General features: G+C 40.5%; 1 protein-coding gene across 1 annotated transcript in view; it reads right to left on the bottom strand.

Moving 5' to 3' along the window:
- The window catches only part of LOC126190675 (protein germ cell-less), a 107,806-nt gene that overhangs the window by 46,223 nt on the left and 49,498 nt on the right, over nt 1-12,085 (bottom strand). Inside the window, exons 4-5 of the mRNA XM_049931132.1 lie at nt 11,908-12,059; nt 6,800-6,930 (exon numbers count right to left, since the gene is read on the bottom strand). Coding sequence (XP_049787089.1) covers nt 6,800-6,930; nt 11,908-12,059 — 283 coding nt within the window. The remainder of the gene's footprint in view (nt 1-6,799; nt 6,931-11,907; nt 12,060-12,085) is intronic.

The raw sequence follows: 12,085 nt of genomic DNA, 5'->3' as shown, positions 1-12,085 counted from the left end.
AAAAACAGAAGAAGTGTGGTTGACTTTGTATCACAGTCTATGCATTTTGTTTGTAATTATTGAATGATGTTACTTTTTGTAACCGCTGATAACTTTTGTACTTGTTATTGGCGAGTTTGCTGTATGTAACGACGCATTGATTGTTGTATAAGGTATACAAAGAGTGTAAGAGGAGGAGTAGAGGTGAGCAGTATGAGGTAAGATTCTGATGACTACTTTGTGACATAATAAGTAGTACAGCTGAAACAAATATCTTTACATGATTATTGAGAACCACGCACTTCTCCGGCACATTTTCACTTAAGAAATTTCCAGGAAACATGATCTGCAGCAAAGCCTCAAGTGCAAGGTAAGTTGATGACATTAATCATTATTCTAAATATGCTGAGTTACACCCACCAAAGTACAAGAACTTTATTTACAGCTACCACTAATGCTACCAATAGACAATTAATCTTCTGTTTATTTTGTTTTTGGGACAACATTCCTTTATCCTCAGTGTTGCTGTTACACACCACCCACAATATCATTCCTTCCAGGAGTACTAGTCCAGCAATGCATGCGAGAGAACTGTGCAGTTTGAAATGCAGAAGAGAAGTAATAGTGAAATGAAAGCTTTCTGGATGGCTTGAGAGTCATGCTTGGATAGCTCAATCAGTATAGCACTTGCCCATGAAAGGAAAAAAGTTTCAGGTTCAAGTTCTGGTCCACTACATAGTTTTTATCTGCAAGTTGTTACTGTTAAACAATGGAAACTCCAGGTAGGAATATCAACAATGTAGGAAAAGATAGGTTGCTACTTACCGTAAAGAAGACACGTTAAGTTGCAGTCAGTCACAATTAAAAGACACTTACACAAAGCTTTCAGCCACAGTCTTCATCAGCAAAAGAGAAACACACGCCATTCATACACACAAGTAAGCATGACCACCAGCTCCGGCAACTTGGACATTCCGGCCTGAGCTGCCTGAGTTGGCGGTCATTTGTGCACGAGTTGTGCTTGCTTGTGTGTATGAATGGTATGTGTTTCCCTTTTACTGGCGTGTGTTTCTCTTTTACTGATGAAGGCTGTGGCTGAAAGCTTTATGTAAATGTCTCTTAACTGCGCCTGTCTGCAACTTAATGTACCTTCCTTATAGTAAATAGTAATCTATCTTATCCTACATAGCTATTATTGTTAGATGGTTACAACTATGATTCTAGTGACACATGTTTCAGTTGGCAGAGAAATACATAGCTAGCAGGAACAATGCTGTTGGTTGCTCTAAACATGGAATACCAAGGTACATGTTGCAGAATGCACACAATGTAACTTGGCCATTACCTGAACAAACAGCTGTACAGGGAGGGAATAGGGGCAGTGCTGGGATTCTGTTGAAAGCAATTATGACAAAGCACATAGTTCTTGCACTCTTGTGTCACTACCAGGTGTACAAATATAAAGTGGGGATTTTTTTTGTCTTAAAAAAAAAAAAAAAAAAAAAGAACCTCCATGTTAAATTCAGAAGAATGATAAATACTGCTTTATTCACAGATTGCTCCAGCATTTGTTATACGTTTTTCCCATCTTTCAGGCAATTTGTGAATACCATGGCAGTAAAAATTTTCCTCTTTTGCTGCGAACCATTCATTGGACCATTTTTTCACATCTCCGTATGAACCAAAGTGCTGGTCAGCAAGTGCTTGACCCATCGACGCAAACACTTGGTAATCAGAAGGTTCCAAATCTGGCGAGTAAGCCACATGGGGTAGAAGTTCCCAACCAAGTGCTTCCAATGTGTCGCACACTGGTCTTGCCGTACGTGAAGGAGCACTGTCATGAAGAAAAATAACTTTGTGTTGCCTCTTTCAGTATTTTGGCCTTTTTCCAAGCAGTGAATGGTTTAAGTCGGTCAATTGCTGTTGGTAACCTTTAGTATTAACCATTTCCCTAGGTATTAGCAGCTCATAATAGACCACACCCCTCTGGTCCCACCAAATAAAGAAGCATCGTCTTTCTGCCAAAGCGATTTGGTCTTGCGGTCGATTGGATGGTGTCCCTGGGTCTATCCATGATTTTTTGCACTTGGGATTCTCAAAATAAATCCGCTTTTCACCCCCCTGTAACTATATGATGCAAAAATGACTTCCTTTTGTACTGAGAGAGCAAAATCTCTTATGTGCTTTTCCATTTGCCTGTCATTCAACTCATATGATAACCAGCTACCAGTCTTCTGGATCTTTCCCATCTCTCATAGCTGATTGCAAACAAGCTTGTTGATTAATGCCCAATTGCTCTGTGAGTTGTTTTTATGTTTTCAAATCATCTTCATTCAATGGTGCTTCCAATTCCACATCTTCAGTTTTTGGTGGTTCCTAGTTTGCAACATCAAAGTCACCATTTTTGAAATGCCTGAGCATATTCACCATAAAGCTTGGAGAAGTTATCGGTATTATCCAGCAGCAGTTTTCGTCAAATGAAAACAAAAAATTACTGCTGTCCGTAAATGCTCTTTGTTTGGTAAAAATTTTGACATGCTGAACAACAACAACAACAACAACAACACAACGATAAGCACACATTTATTTATCATTCTTATTTATTACACTTATTTATCACTCGTGCACATGTGTCACTTGTTGATGACACAACAAAATAGCACAGCGTCAAATCTTTAGAGCACAAACTGCATTGGTGCGACATCTGGTGTCTGAAATCCGCATTTCATACTTGTACACGGTAAACCTTCTTCCTAATTCTGAACAAAACTTCTATTTCCTTTTTCTCTCAACATTGCCCAAATACTACAATTTATTGAAATTAAATTGTGAGATCAATGTGTGGCTGAGAATTTTGATATCATATACATTATAATTTTACGTCTGTAATCATGTATCTATTGGACAGCCTGGTAAGGCACCGGCCACTGAAAGGGTATTCATTATGTCACAGGCAGTAAATGGTATTTTCAAGATCGCTGGTCTTGGTCAGTTTTGAAATTTAAGTTTTTTTGTTTTTTTTTCCAGCTGGACAACCAAAACTAAGTCATACACAGGCTGTCCCAAAATAATGTATACACTCTTTGAAACAGAATTTCTCTTTAATTAAAGGAGACTCGTACTTTGAAATGTTGGAAATAACTCCTGGTCTTAGTGTTGTGTTTAGAAACGAAGATTATTACTTTCAACAGGATGGGGCACCACCTCACTTTCACCTGGATGTGAGTGCATTTCTCAATTGTACATTCCCTGCAAGATGGCTAGGATGAAGAGGGAGTGTGGAGTATCCCACTCAATCTCCAGATTTAACTCTTCTAGACTTCTTTCTGTGGGGTACTCTCAAGAACACAGTTTATGCTGCGAGACCACACACACTGGATGATCTTAGAAAGCAAATTCAGCAAGCCGGTGATGCTGTTATGTTGGAAACAATAAAGTTGTCATGTCACTCAGTCATAAGTCATGACGATTGTGTATTGCAATGGATGGACACCAGTTGGAACAATTACCACCTAAATTTAGATCATGAGGCACCCAACACCACTAAAATTGTATTTATAACCCCATTCACTAAAGAGATGTTCAGTTTCAAAGAGTGTATACATTATTTTGGGACACCCTGTATATTCTTGCCAAACAGAGCGGCACTTTAGTATTTGGTTACAGATTTTTGTAATAAGCTGAGACTAGATATGACACAGATTACCATCATAAATTAATTACAGAACTAGAGATTATGTTTGGCCTTAGAACACATTAGAAATGTACAAATCTGAAGCGTCAATTTGGCAATGACAAAAGTGATGCCAATATAAAGTATAACTATCCAGAAAAGCAATAAGACACAAATAGTGACATATGATGCCTTTAATGATGTCCCATAGGAGATTAATACCATTCTTAATTAAGTCATTCTATCTGAGGTAAGGATCTGCAGAAAAGGATTGCATGTAGCAGCACAGCTGAGAGACCCCAGATATTATATACTCTACATAGGATTCACATCAGGATATTTGAGTAGGTTACTCCATGCACCAAATTGTTTCCTGCTGAAATATTCATCCATGAGGGAGACTTGGTGCTGTTAAGCATTGTCACCTTGTAGAATAGTCACATCACTTGTTGCATTGGTATATAGGCATACATAAGTCCAAAGAATACCATCTCTATAGAGACACACAACCATGGCTCCATCTGGAATGTCCAGAAAATTTGTGTGTTTTTTTAATGATACATCAACCCATATAATAAGAGTTACTCAGTGTTACGTTATAGAGAACTGATGCCGAAATCATACATTACTTGCTCATTTGCAAACACTTTGTACTGGAACTGTCACCATAAAATTTTCAGCAAACATCAGTGACAGAAGAGAGAGAAATATTACCTGTAACACACAGCACAATGTCACTTAATTATTTAAGATAACCTGCAACATCTGAGCCAAATAAAACATGTCTCATGTTTTCAAGTTATTTGAATTCCATCTTCCAAGATGAGTGTTCCATTAGCTGTACATGAGTACTCGTTCTCTAGTAAATACTGTACCTGACCATATCAAACTTGTACAAATTATTCCATCATAACCTCTTTCTTCTTGTAACTGCCAGTTTACCCATCATCTCTTGATGATTTCCTCCTTTTTTCCAAACTAAATACTATTTTCATCCATATCTTTCACATTACCTTTCTTTGATCCTACCAAGTGCTGTGTCACAGTGTTTAATGCAAGAGATTGATATTCAGGAGTGGTTCGCATCCCTCTAAGCAGCTTGGTTTAGATTTTGCATGGTTTCTCCACAATGATTATGGTGAATGCCAAGATACCTCTGTAAAGCAACTGGTCACTTTCCTTCGTCATCTTTGACCTACCTGTGCATATACTTCATCTCTACCAACTTCATCATCAACAGGACATTAAACCCTGTATTTTTGCCCATCCCTCCTCCCCCTGCTTTCCTTTTGCTTATCTTTTTTCTTAACCTTCTGACACATCTAGAAGAAATCATTAGAATCCTATAACTTGAGCTTCGTTTGCATTCACCTGCCTTTTTTTTCCAAGTTCATGATATACTTTCCATACTGCCATTCATTATATCAACAGATTCTAAAGTGAGCATTAGGGTGTTCTTTTCATTCTTTCTTTCTGCTCAAACTCTATTTTTTACCACTGAATTAGAATAATTCCCTTCAAAGTCCCTGATATATTAAAACTGTGTGATATATTGGTACTCAAATGCAGAGTTTTTCAAAGGCAAGGGACACAATTCAGAACACAGTATGGCAAACATTCTTAAAGAACTGCAACAACATTATATGCTCTGCTGCATAGTGAAAATTTATAAAATATTTACTTTGTTTTGTGATATACCCTATGACTGCTGGGTGTGTCACAGTTAATAAAACTGATTTCAAGCGATTCCCAAGTAAAACACCACAGATATGTTAACAAAAATATACATTTACATGATTTCTTCTTAAGAATGCTGATGGTTTATCTAGTTTTCTTGGGAAAAAAAATCTCGATGACAAAACTCAGCATCTCCATCACCTGCTCCTCAGCATAATGAATCATCCAGAGAGCTGCTTCTCTCTTTATTTGTACCCCTTCATTTTGCTTTTCCACTATTCTGGTAATGACATCATAACATTGTTTATTTCGAAGTACTTCTGGTTTAACTGAAGTGTTCTGAACTTCATGATAACACACACACACACACACACACACACACACACACACACACACGAACACACGAACACACACTAGAAGCATAGCAAGGAAAATACTCTGACTTAAAAACAATGAAAAGGTAGCAGCCCCTAAGTAGAAGTACCAAATTCTGACAGTCAACCTGGACACCAGGTACCATCCATGGCAGAGGATTAACTGCGCGGCACCTTAGATGGGCTAACACTGTGAAGCTTTCTATGTGGGAATGACCAGCAACAAACTGTCCATTCGCATGAATGGACACAGGCAGACAGTGTTTGTTGGTGATGAGGATCACCCTGTGGCTAAACATGCCTTGGTGCACTGCCAGCACATCTTGGCACAGTGTTACACCGTCCGGGTTATCTGGATACTTCTCACTAACACCAACTTGTCAGAGCTCCGGAGATGGGAACTTGCCTTTCAGTATATCCTCTCTTCTTGTTATCCGCCAGGCCTCAACCTCCACTAATTTCAATTTGCCGCCGCTCATACCTCACCTGTCTTTCAACAACATCTTTGCCTCTGCACTTCCGCCTCGACTGACATCTCTGCCGAAACTCTTTGCCTTTACAAATGTCTGCTTGTGTCTGTGTATGTGCGGATGGATATGGGTGTGTGTGCGAGTGTATACCTTTCCTTTTTTCTCCCTAAGGTAAGTCTTTCCGCTCCCGGGATTGGAATGACTCCTTACCCTCTCCCTTAAAACCCACACCCTTTCGTCTTTCCCTCTCATATATATAAGAGCAAAGAAAGTTATTTTGTTTTTGTTTTGGTTTACATTGGACATTCAAAGAGTTACATAAACAGTCCATCTTAAAATAATATTTAAAAAATTCTTTTGAGGCGTTTTGCATGAGAGTGTATGAGCTAGAATGTGTCAAAATAATATAGTTTTATTTCTGACATGCAGCATTGAACTTTAAAGATATTAGTTATGTTTGGTGTGACTCAACACTTAATACTTTTCAAGGCTTTTGAGTAAGACGAAATAAAGCGTTTCTGCATCAGTTGCAGGTAACAGCTGGATAATGAGTGCCACATAGCACTTTCATTTACATAGCATCCTAAACTAAGGAATAACAAAATGTTTGATGAAGAGAGTATTACCTGATTGCCTTTATCTGACCAGGGAACTCATTGAGACGTGACAGGAGGCTAATTAGGATGAATTTAAATGCATTCTCCTTCACTACATTGAGGCCATACTCACAAGCAGCCTCATAGTAAACAACAGCCGTCTAAAAGATAACAAAACTATAAGTCTGACAATATACAACATAAATGAACACATTAACTACTAAAATATTGAGCACACACAGATGAAATTCTAAATTTAAAAACTGCTAATACAAAGTCAAATTAATTATTATTTATACCTTATTGCCTGTTTTTCTACTTTATCTAGGCTTTATCAAATAAATTTTCTCTGTCTCTTAACACCATTTCCTCCCTCTTTCATCATTTCTCTCTGCTATACAAGTCAATCAGAACATTTTACCCTTACCGTGTAAGCTCATTTTCTTAAGTGGCAGGGAGAATAGAGTGATCAAGGAGAGGCAGAGAAAGTAACAGGAGAGATATAGGTGATGGAGGAGATTAGTGACAGAGAGGAGAAGAAAGGACAGGACAGGACAGGAGAGAAGAGGAGAGGAGAGGAGAGGATAGGAGAGGGGGAAAAAGGGAGGGGGCCATGGATGACAAGGAAGTCAAAACAGAGTGGAAAGATGCTACAGAAGAAGTGATCTGTAACAGTGAGAGAGATACTGTACGAAGATGGTTTGGGAAGGAGAACTGAACTGGGAGAGATGGAGAAAGTGGTGAAAGACCATGGGTGTGGGGAAATAAATGATAAAAAGAATAGGCGGAAAGGAGAGGGAGGAGAAAAGACACCTGGAAGAGAGTTTATTGAGTAAATACACAATGCTGAGCTTCATATGGCTTTAAAACTCTATAGATGATTGCTAAATAAAAAGAAGCAAAATGTCTTATACCATATTTTTGAGAGAGTCACCTATGTGATGAGAAATGAATTAGCCCTTTCAGCTATACAAACATAACTTTGCAAACTGAATAGACATTTAATACAAATGAGCAGTGGGAAGGATTGTAAGTGTAACTTAAGGTATCAAAGATCTTCATTCTCAAAATTATCAAAAGCAAATATAATTTCAACTCTATAAACATGATTTTCTACTATATTCTTCCTGTGCATCCTGTTCAATAGTTGACCAAAAGAGGAAGCTCTGACAATAACACTAATTTAATTACTACTAAGTCAAATAGTCTTCATTGATTCAGGTACTGAATCTATAAGAAGCAGATTGTTTGATATGATTGTTCAGCGATACCAAAAAGCTTATCCAACAAGGAAGAAATGTTGTATGAAAGAATCATAAATTGTGACTTCATCCAGAACATTTACATATAATGTAATTGGACAGAAATGAAATCTTCTCACAAAGTGGTGAGAGAGCAACACACATAAAAGATATGTAAACTTGCAAGCTTTAGGAGCCACTGGCCCCTCCTTTGTCAGAAGCATTGAAGGGGAAAGAAGAAGAGTGAAGGAAAAGAACTGATAAGGTTTAAGAAATGGGAAGAGTTTGGAAAAGATGCCCAGAACCCCAGGCCAGGGGAGACTTACCGGACAGGACGAGAAGGGAAGACTTATTGTTGGGGTCTGCACCAGACAAGATTTGAAAATTTCAGAGCTAAAAGTTGGGGGCCAGGGTAATATACAAGACAGAGATTACTGCTGAAACAACTAGCATGTGTTACTAAAAGTTAAAAGCTAAATGCATAATATGTAATACAGGTGGGAGGGGGGTGGTGAAAAAATAGACAGGTCAGAAAATGAAAGCTGTAGAAAATTTAAACAAGGTGAAGGAAGGAGTAGTTACTGAGAAGAAATACTGAGTCTGAAGAAGTTAATGTAAATTAAGGCCAGGTGATGGTGAGAACTAAAGACATGTCGCAATGGCAGTTTTTAGATTCTCTAAATACATTCTCCCAATTAAATTTCACATGGTCCTATTCTGCAACCCATACCACTTTCCTTGCTGTTGACCTCATCCTCACCATGGGTCAGCTATATACTTCCATTCACTTTATACCTACTAACAAACAACAGTACCTACATTCAACAGATGCTATCCTTTCCATTCAGATGTTCCCTCCCATACATTCAACACAAATGTATTTGTTCAGATGTACATTCTTTACAGCAATACACCACCATTCTCACCCCAGCCTTCATTGGATGTAATTACTCCACCAGTCTAGTTCAAAAACAGATTTCCCAACACATCCCATCCAATCATTGTACTGCTGATCCCTCCAAAAAACAACTTAGGTGTTCAACTCTTGTCACTCGATATTATTCTGATCTTGAATGTATTAATCAGCTACTTTGACAAGGCTATGACCTCCTAAAATCATACCCTTTGAGGCCTATTCTGTCTGACATTTTGCCCAGCACATCTAGAATAGTTTTTTATTGCCCTCCCAATCTCTGCAACATCCTTGTCAGATCCTATACTCCTTCTGCACCCATTTCTCTACCCCATGGCTTCTACCCCTATCACCAGCTCCACTGTAAGATTTGCCCTCCTACTACCAACTACACTCCTGGAAATTGAAATAAGAACACCGTGAATTCATTGTCCCAGGAAGGGGAAACTTTATTGACACATTCCTGGGGTCAGATACATCACGTGATCACACTGACAGAACCACAGGCACATAGACACAGGCAACAGAGCATGCGCAATGTCGGCACTAGTACAGTGTATATCCACCTTTCGCAGCAATGCAGGCTGCTATTCTCCCATGGAGACAATCGTAGAGATGCTGGATGTAGTCCTGTGGAACGGCTTGCCATGCCATTTCCACCTGGCGCCTCAGTTGGACCAGCGTTCGTGCTGGACGTGCAGACCGCGTGAGACGACGCTTCATCCAGTCCCAAACATGCTCAATGGGGGACAGATCCGGAGATCTTGCTGGCCAGGGTAGTTGACTTACACCTTCTAGAGCACGTTGGGTGGCACGGGATACATGCGGACGTGCATTGTCCTGTTGGAACAGCAAGTTCCCTTGCCGGTCTAGGAATGGTAGAACGATGGGTTCGATGACGGTTTGGATGTACCGTGCACTATTCAGTGTCCCCTCGACGATCACCAGTGGTGTACGGCCAGTGTAGGAGATCGCTCCCCACACCATGATGCTGGGTGTTCGCCCTGTGTGCCTCGGTCGTATGCAGTCCTGATTGTGGCGCTCACCTGCACGGCGCTAAACACGCATACGACCATCATTGGCACCAAGGCAGAAGCGACTCTCATCACTGAAGACGACACGTCTCCATTCGTCCCTCCATTCACGCCTGTCGCGACAACACTGGAGGCGGGCTGCACGATGTTGGGGCGTGAGCAGAAGACGGCCTAACGGTGTGCGGGACCGTAGCCCATCTTCATGGAGACGGTTGCGAATGGTCCTCGCCGATACCCCAGGAGCAACAGTGTCCCTAATTTGCTGGGAAGTGGCGGTGCGGTCCCCTACGGCACTGCGTAGGATCCTACGGTCTTGGCGTGCATCCGTGCGTCGCTGCGGTCCGGTCCCAGGTCGACGGGCACGTGCACCTTCCGCCGACCACTGGCGACAACATCGATGTACTGTGGAGACCTCACGCCCCACGCGTTGAGCAATTCGGCGGTACGTCCACACGGCCTCCCGCATGCCCACTATACGCCCTCGCTCAAAGTCCGTCAACTGCACATACGGTTCACGTCCACGCTGTCGCGGCATGCTACCAGTGTTAAAGACTGCGATGGAGCTCTGTATGCCACGGCAAACTGGCTGACACTGACGGCGGCGGTGCACAAATGCTGCACAGCTAGCGCCATTCGACGGCCAACACCGCGGTTCCTGGTGTGTCCGCTGTGCCGTGCGTGTGATCATTGCTTGTACAGCCCTCTCGCAGTGTCCGGAGCAAGTATGGTGGGTCTGACACACCGGTGTCAATGTGTTCTTTTTTCCATTTCCAGGAGTGTATACCAACCCTGTAACTGGCAAAACATATACTATCAAAGCAACAACTCTGAAATGACCCATGTCATGTACCGGATGTTACTTACACACTGTTCAGCCTTTTACACTGGCATGACTGCCACCAAATTATCAATTAGGGTGAATGGGCATAGGCAGGTGTATACTGACAACATGTATATCTTGTTGCAAAGCATGCTCTACAACATGACAATCATGATCTCAGTGCCTGTTTCACCACGTGCGCCATCTAGATTCTTCCCCTAGACACCAGTTTCTCAGGACTCCATAGGTTAGAACTAGCACTACAACATGTCCTCGGTTCTCACCACCCACCTAGTCTTAATTTATGTTAATTTCTTGCGTCTCAGCATTTCTTCTCAGTAACTACTCCTTTCTTCAGTCTGTTTTAGTTTTCTACATTTTTCATTGTTTTTACCTGTCTATTTTTCACCGCCCCCTCCCACCTCTGTTATGTACAATGCACATAGCTTTTGAGTCCTACTAACTCATGCATGATGTTTAAGCAGTAATCTCTGTCCCACATATTACACTGTCTTCCACCTTTATGCGCTCAGGTTTTCAAATCTTGTCTGATGTAATCCCCAACGATCAGTGTTTCCTTCTCATCCCATGTCGTAAGTCTCCTCTGACCCATGGTTCAGCGCGACTTTCCCAAAATGTACACCTATTCCTATATCTCTCCAGCCCTTTTCCTTCATCCCTCTTCCTTCCCCTTCAATCCTTCTGCCTGAAGGAGAAGCCAATGACTTGGAAAGCTTGCCTAATTACAACCTACTTTTATGTATGTGTTCTGCCACTGCTTGATAGACTTTTTTATCTATCCAATTAAATTATTCTGTCAAAAATTGACTGTTGTTGACAGAATTTCCTAGAAGGAAAGATACATACAGAGCATATATGTTAAATAAGAAGTGAATAAGAAGTATGATTCCTCCTTTAATAAACTATTTCAATGCCAGCTTTAGTATAGACAGAGATGAAAAGGTTTTATAATTACAATCAAAACATAGTGTGCCCTTAAACAAAACTGTATAAAAATCAGAGAACCAGTTATATAACATTTAAATTAAATTTCTCTACAAATAATACTGCAACATAATGTACTTTGTCATGTGAAACAAATGAACTAAGAAAAAACCTCATTATCTTACCTGAGCACACATGGTTTCCAGCATAACTTCACCACACTTCTCAATAATGCCCTCTAACTGGAAAAGTGTTGCTGCCGCTACTACGGAAACAATGTCAGAAGGCTCCAAAGTAGTTTCATCCATATACAATGATCCAAATACCGTCTGTAAAGCTGAAGATCAAGAGTAGTAGAACTGT

The sequence above is a fragment of the Schistocerca cancellata genome, chromosome 1, assembly GCF_023864275.1.
Source record: "Schistocerca cancellata isolate TAMUIC-IGC-003103 chromosome 1, iqSchCanc2.1, whole genome shotgun sequence".
In the NCBI taxonomy this organism is placed as follows: Eukaryota; Metazoa; Arthropoda; class Insecta; order Orthoptera; family Acrididae; genus Schistocerca; species Schistocerca cancellata.
Note: the sequence above shows the minus strand (reverse complement) of the source record. Positions and strands in the feature narration are given on the sequence as shown.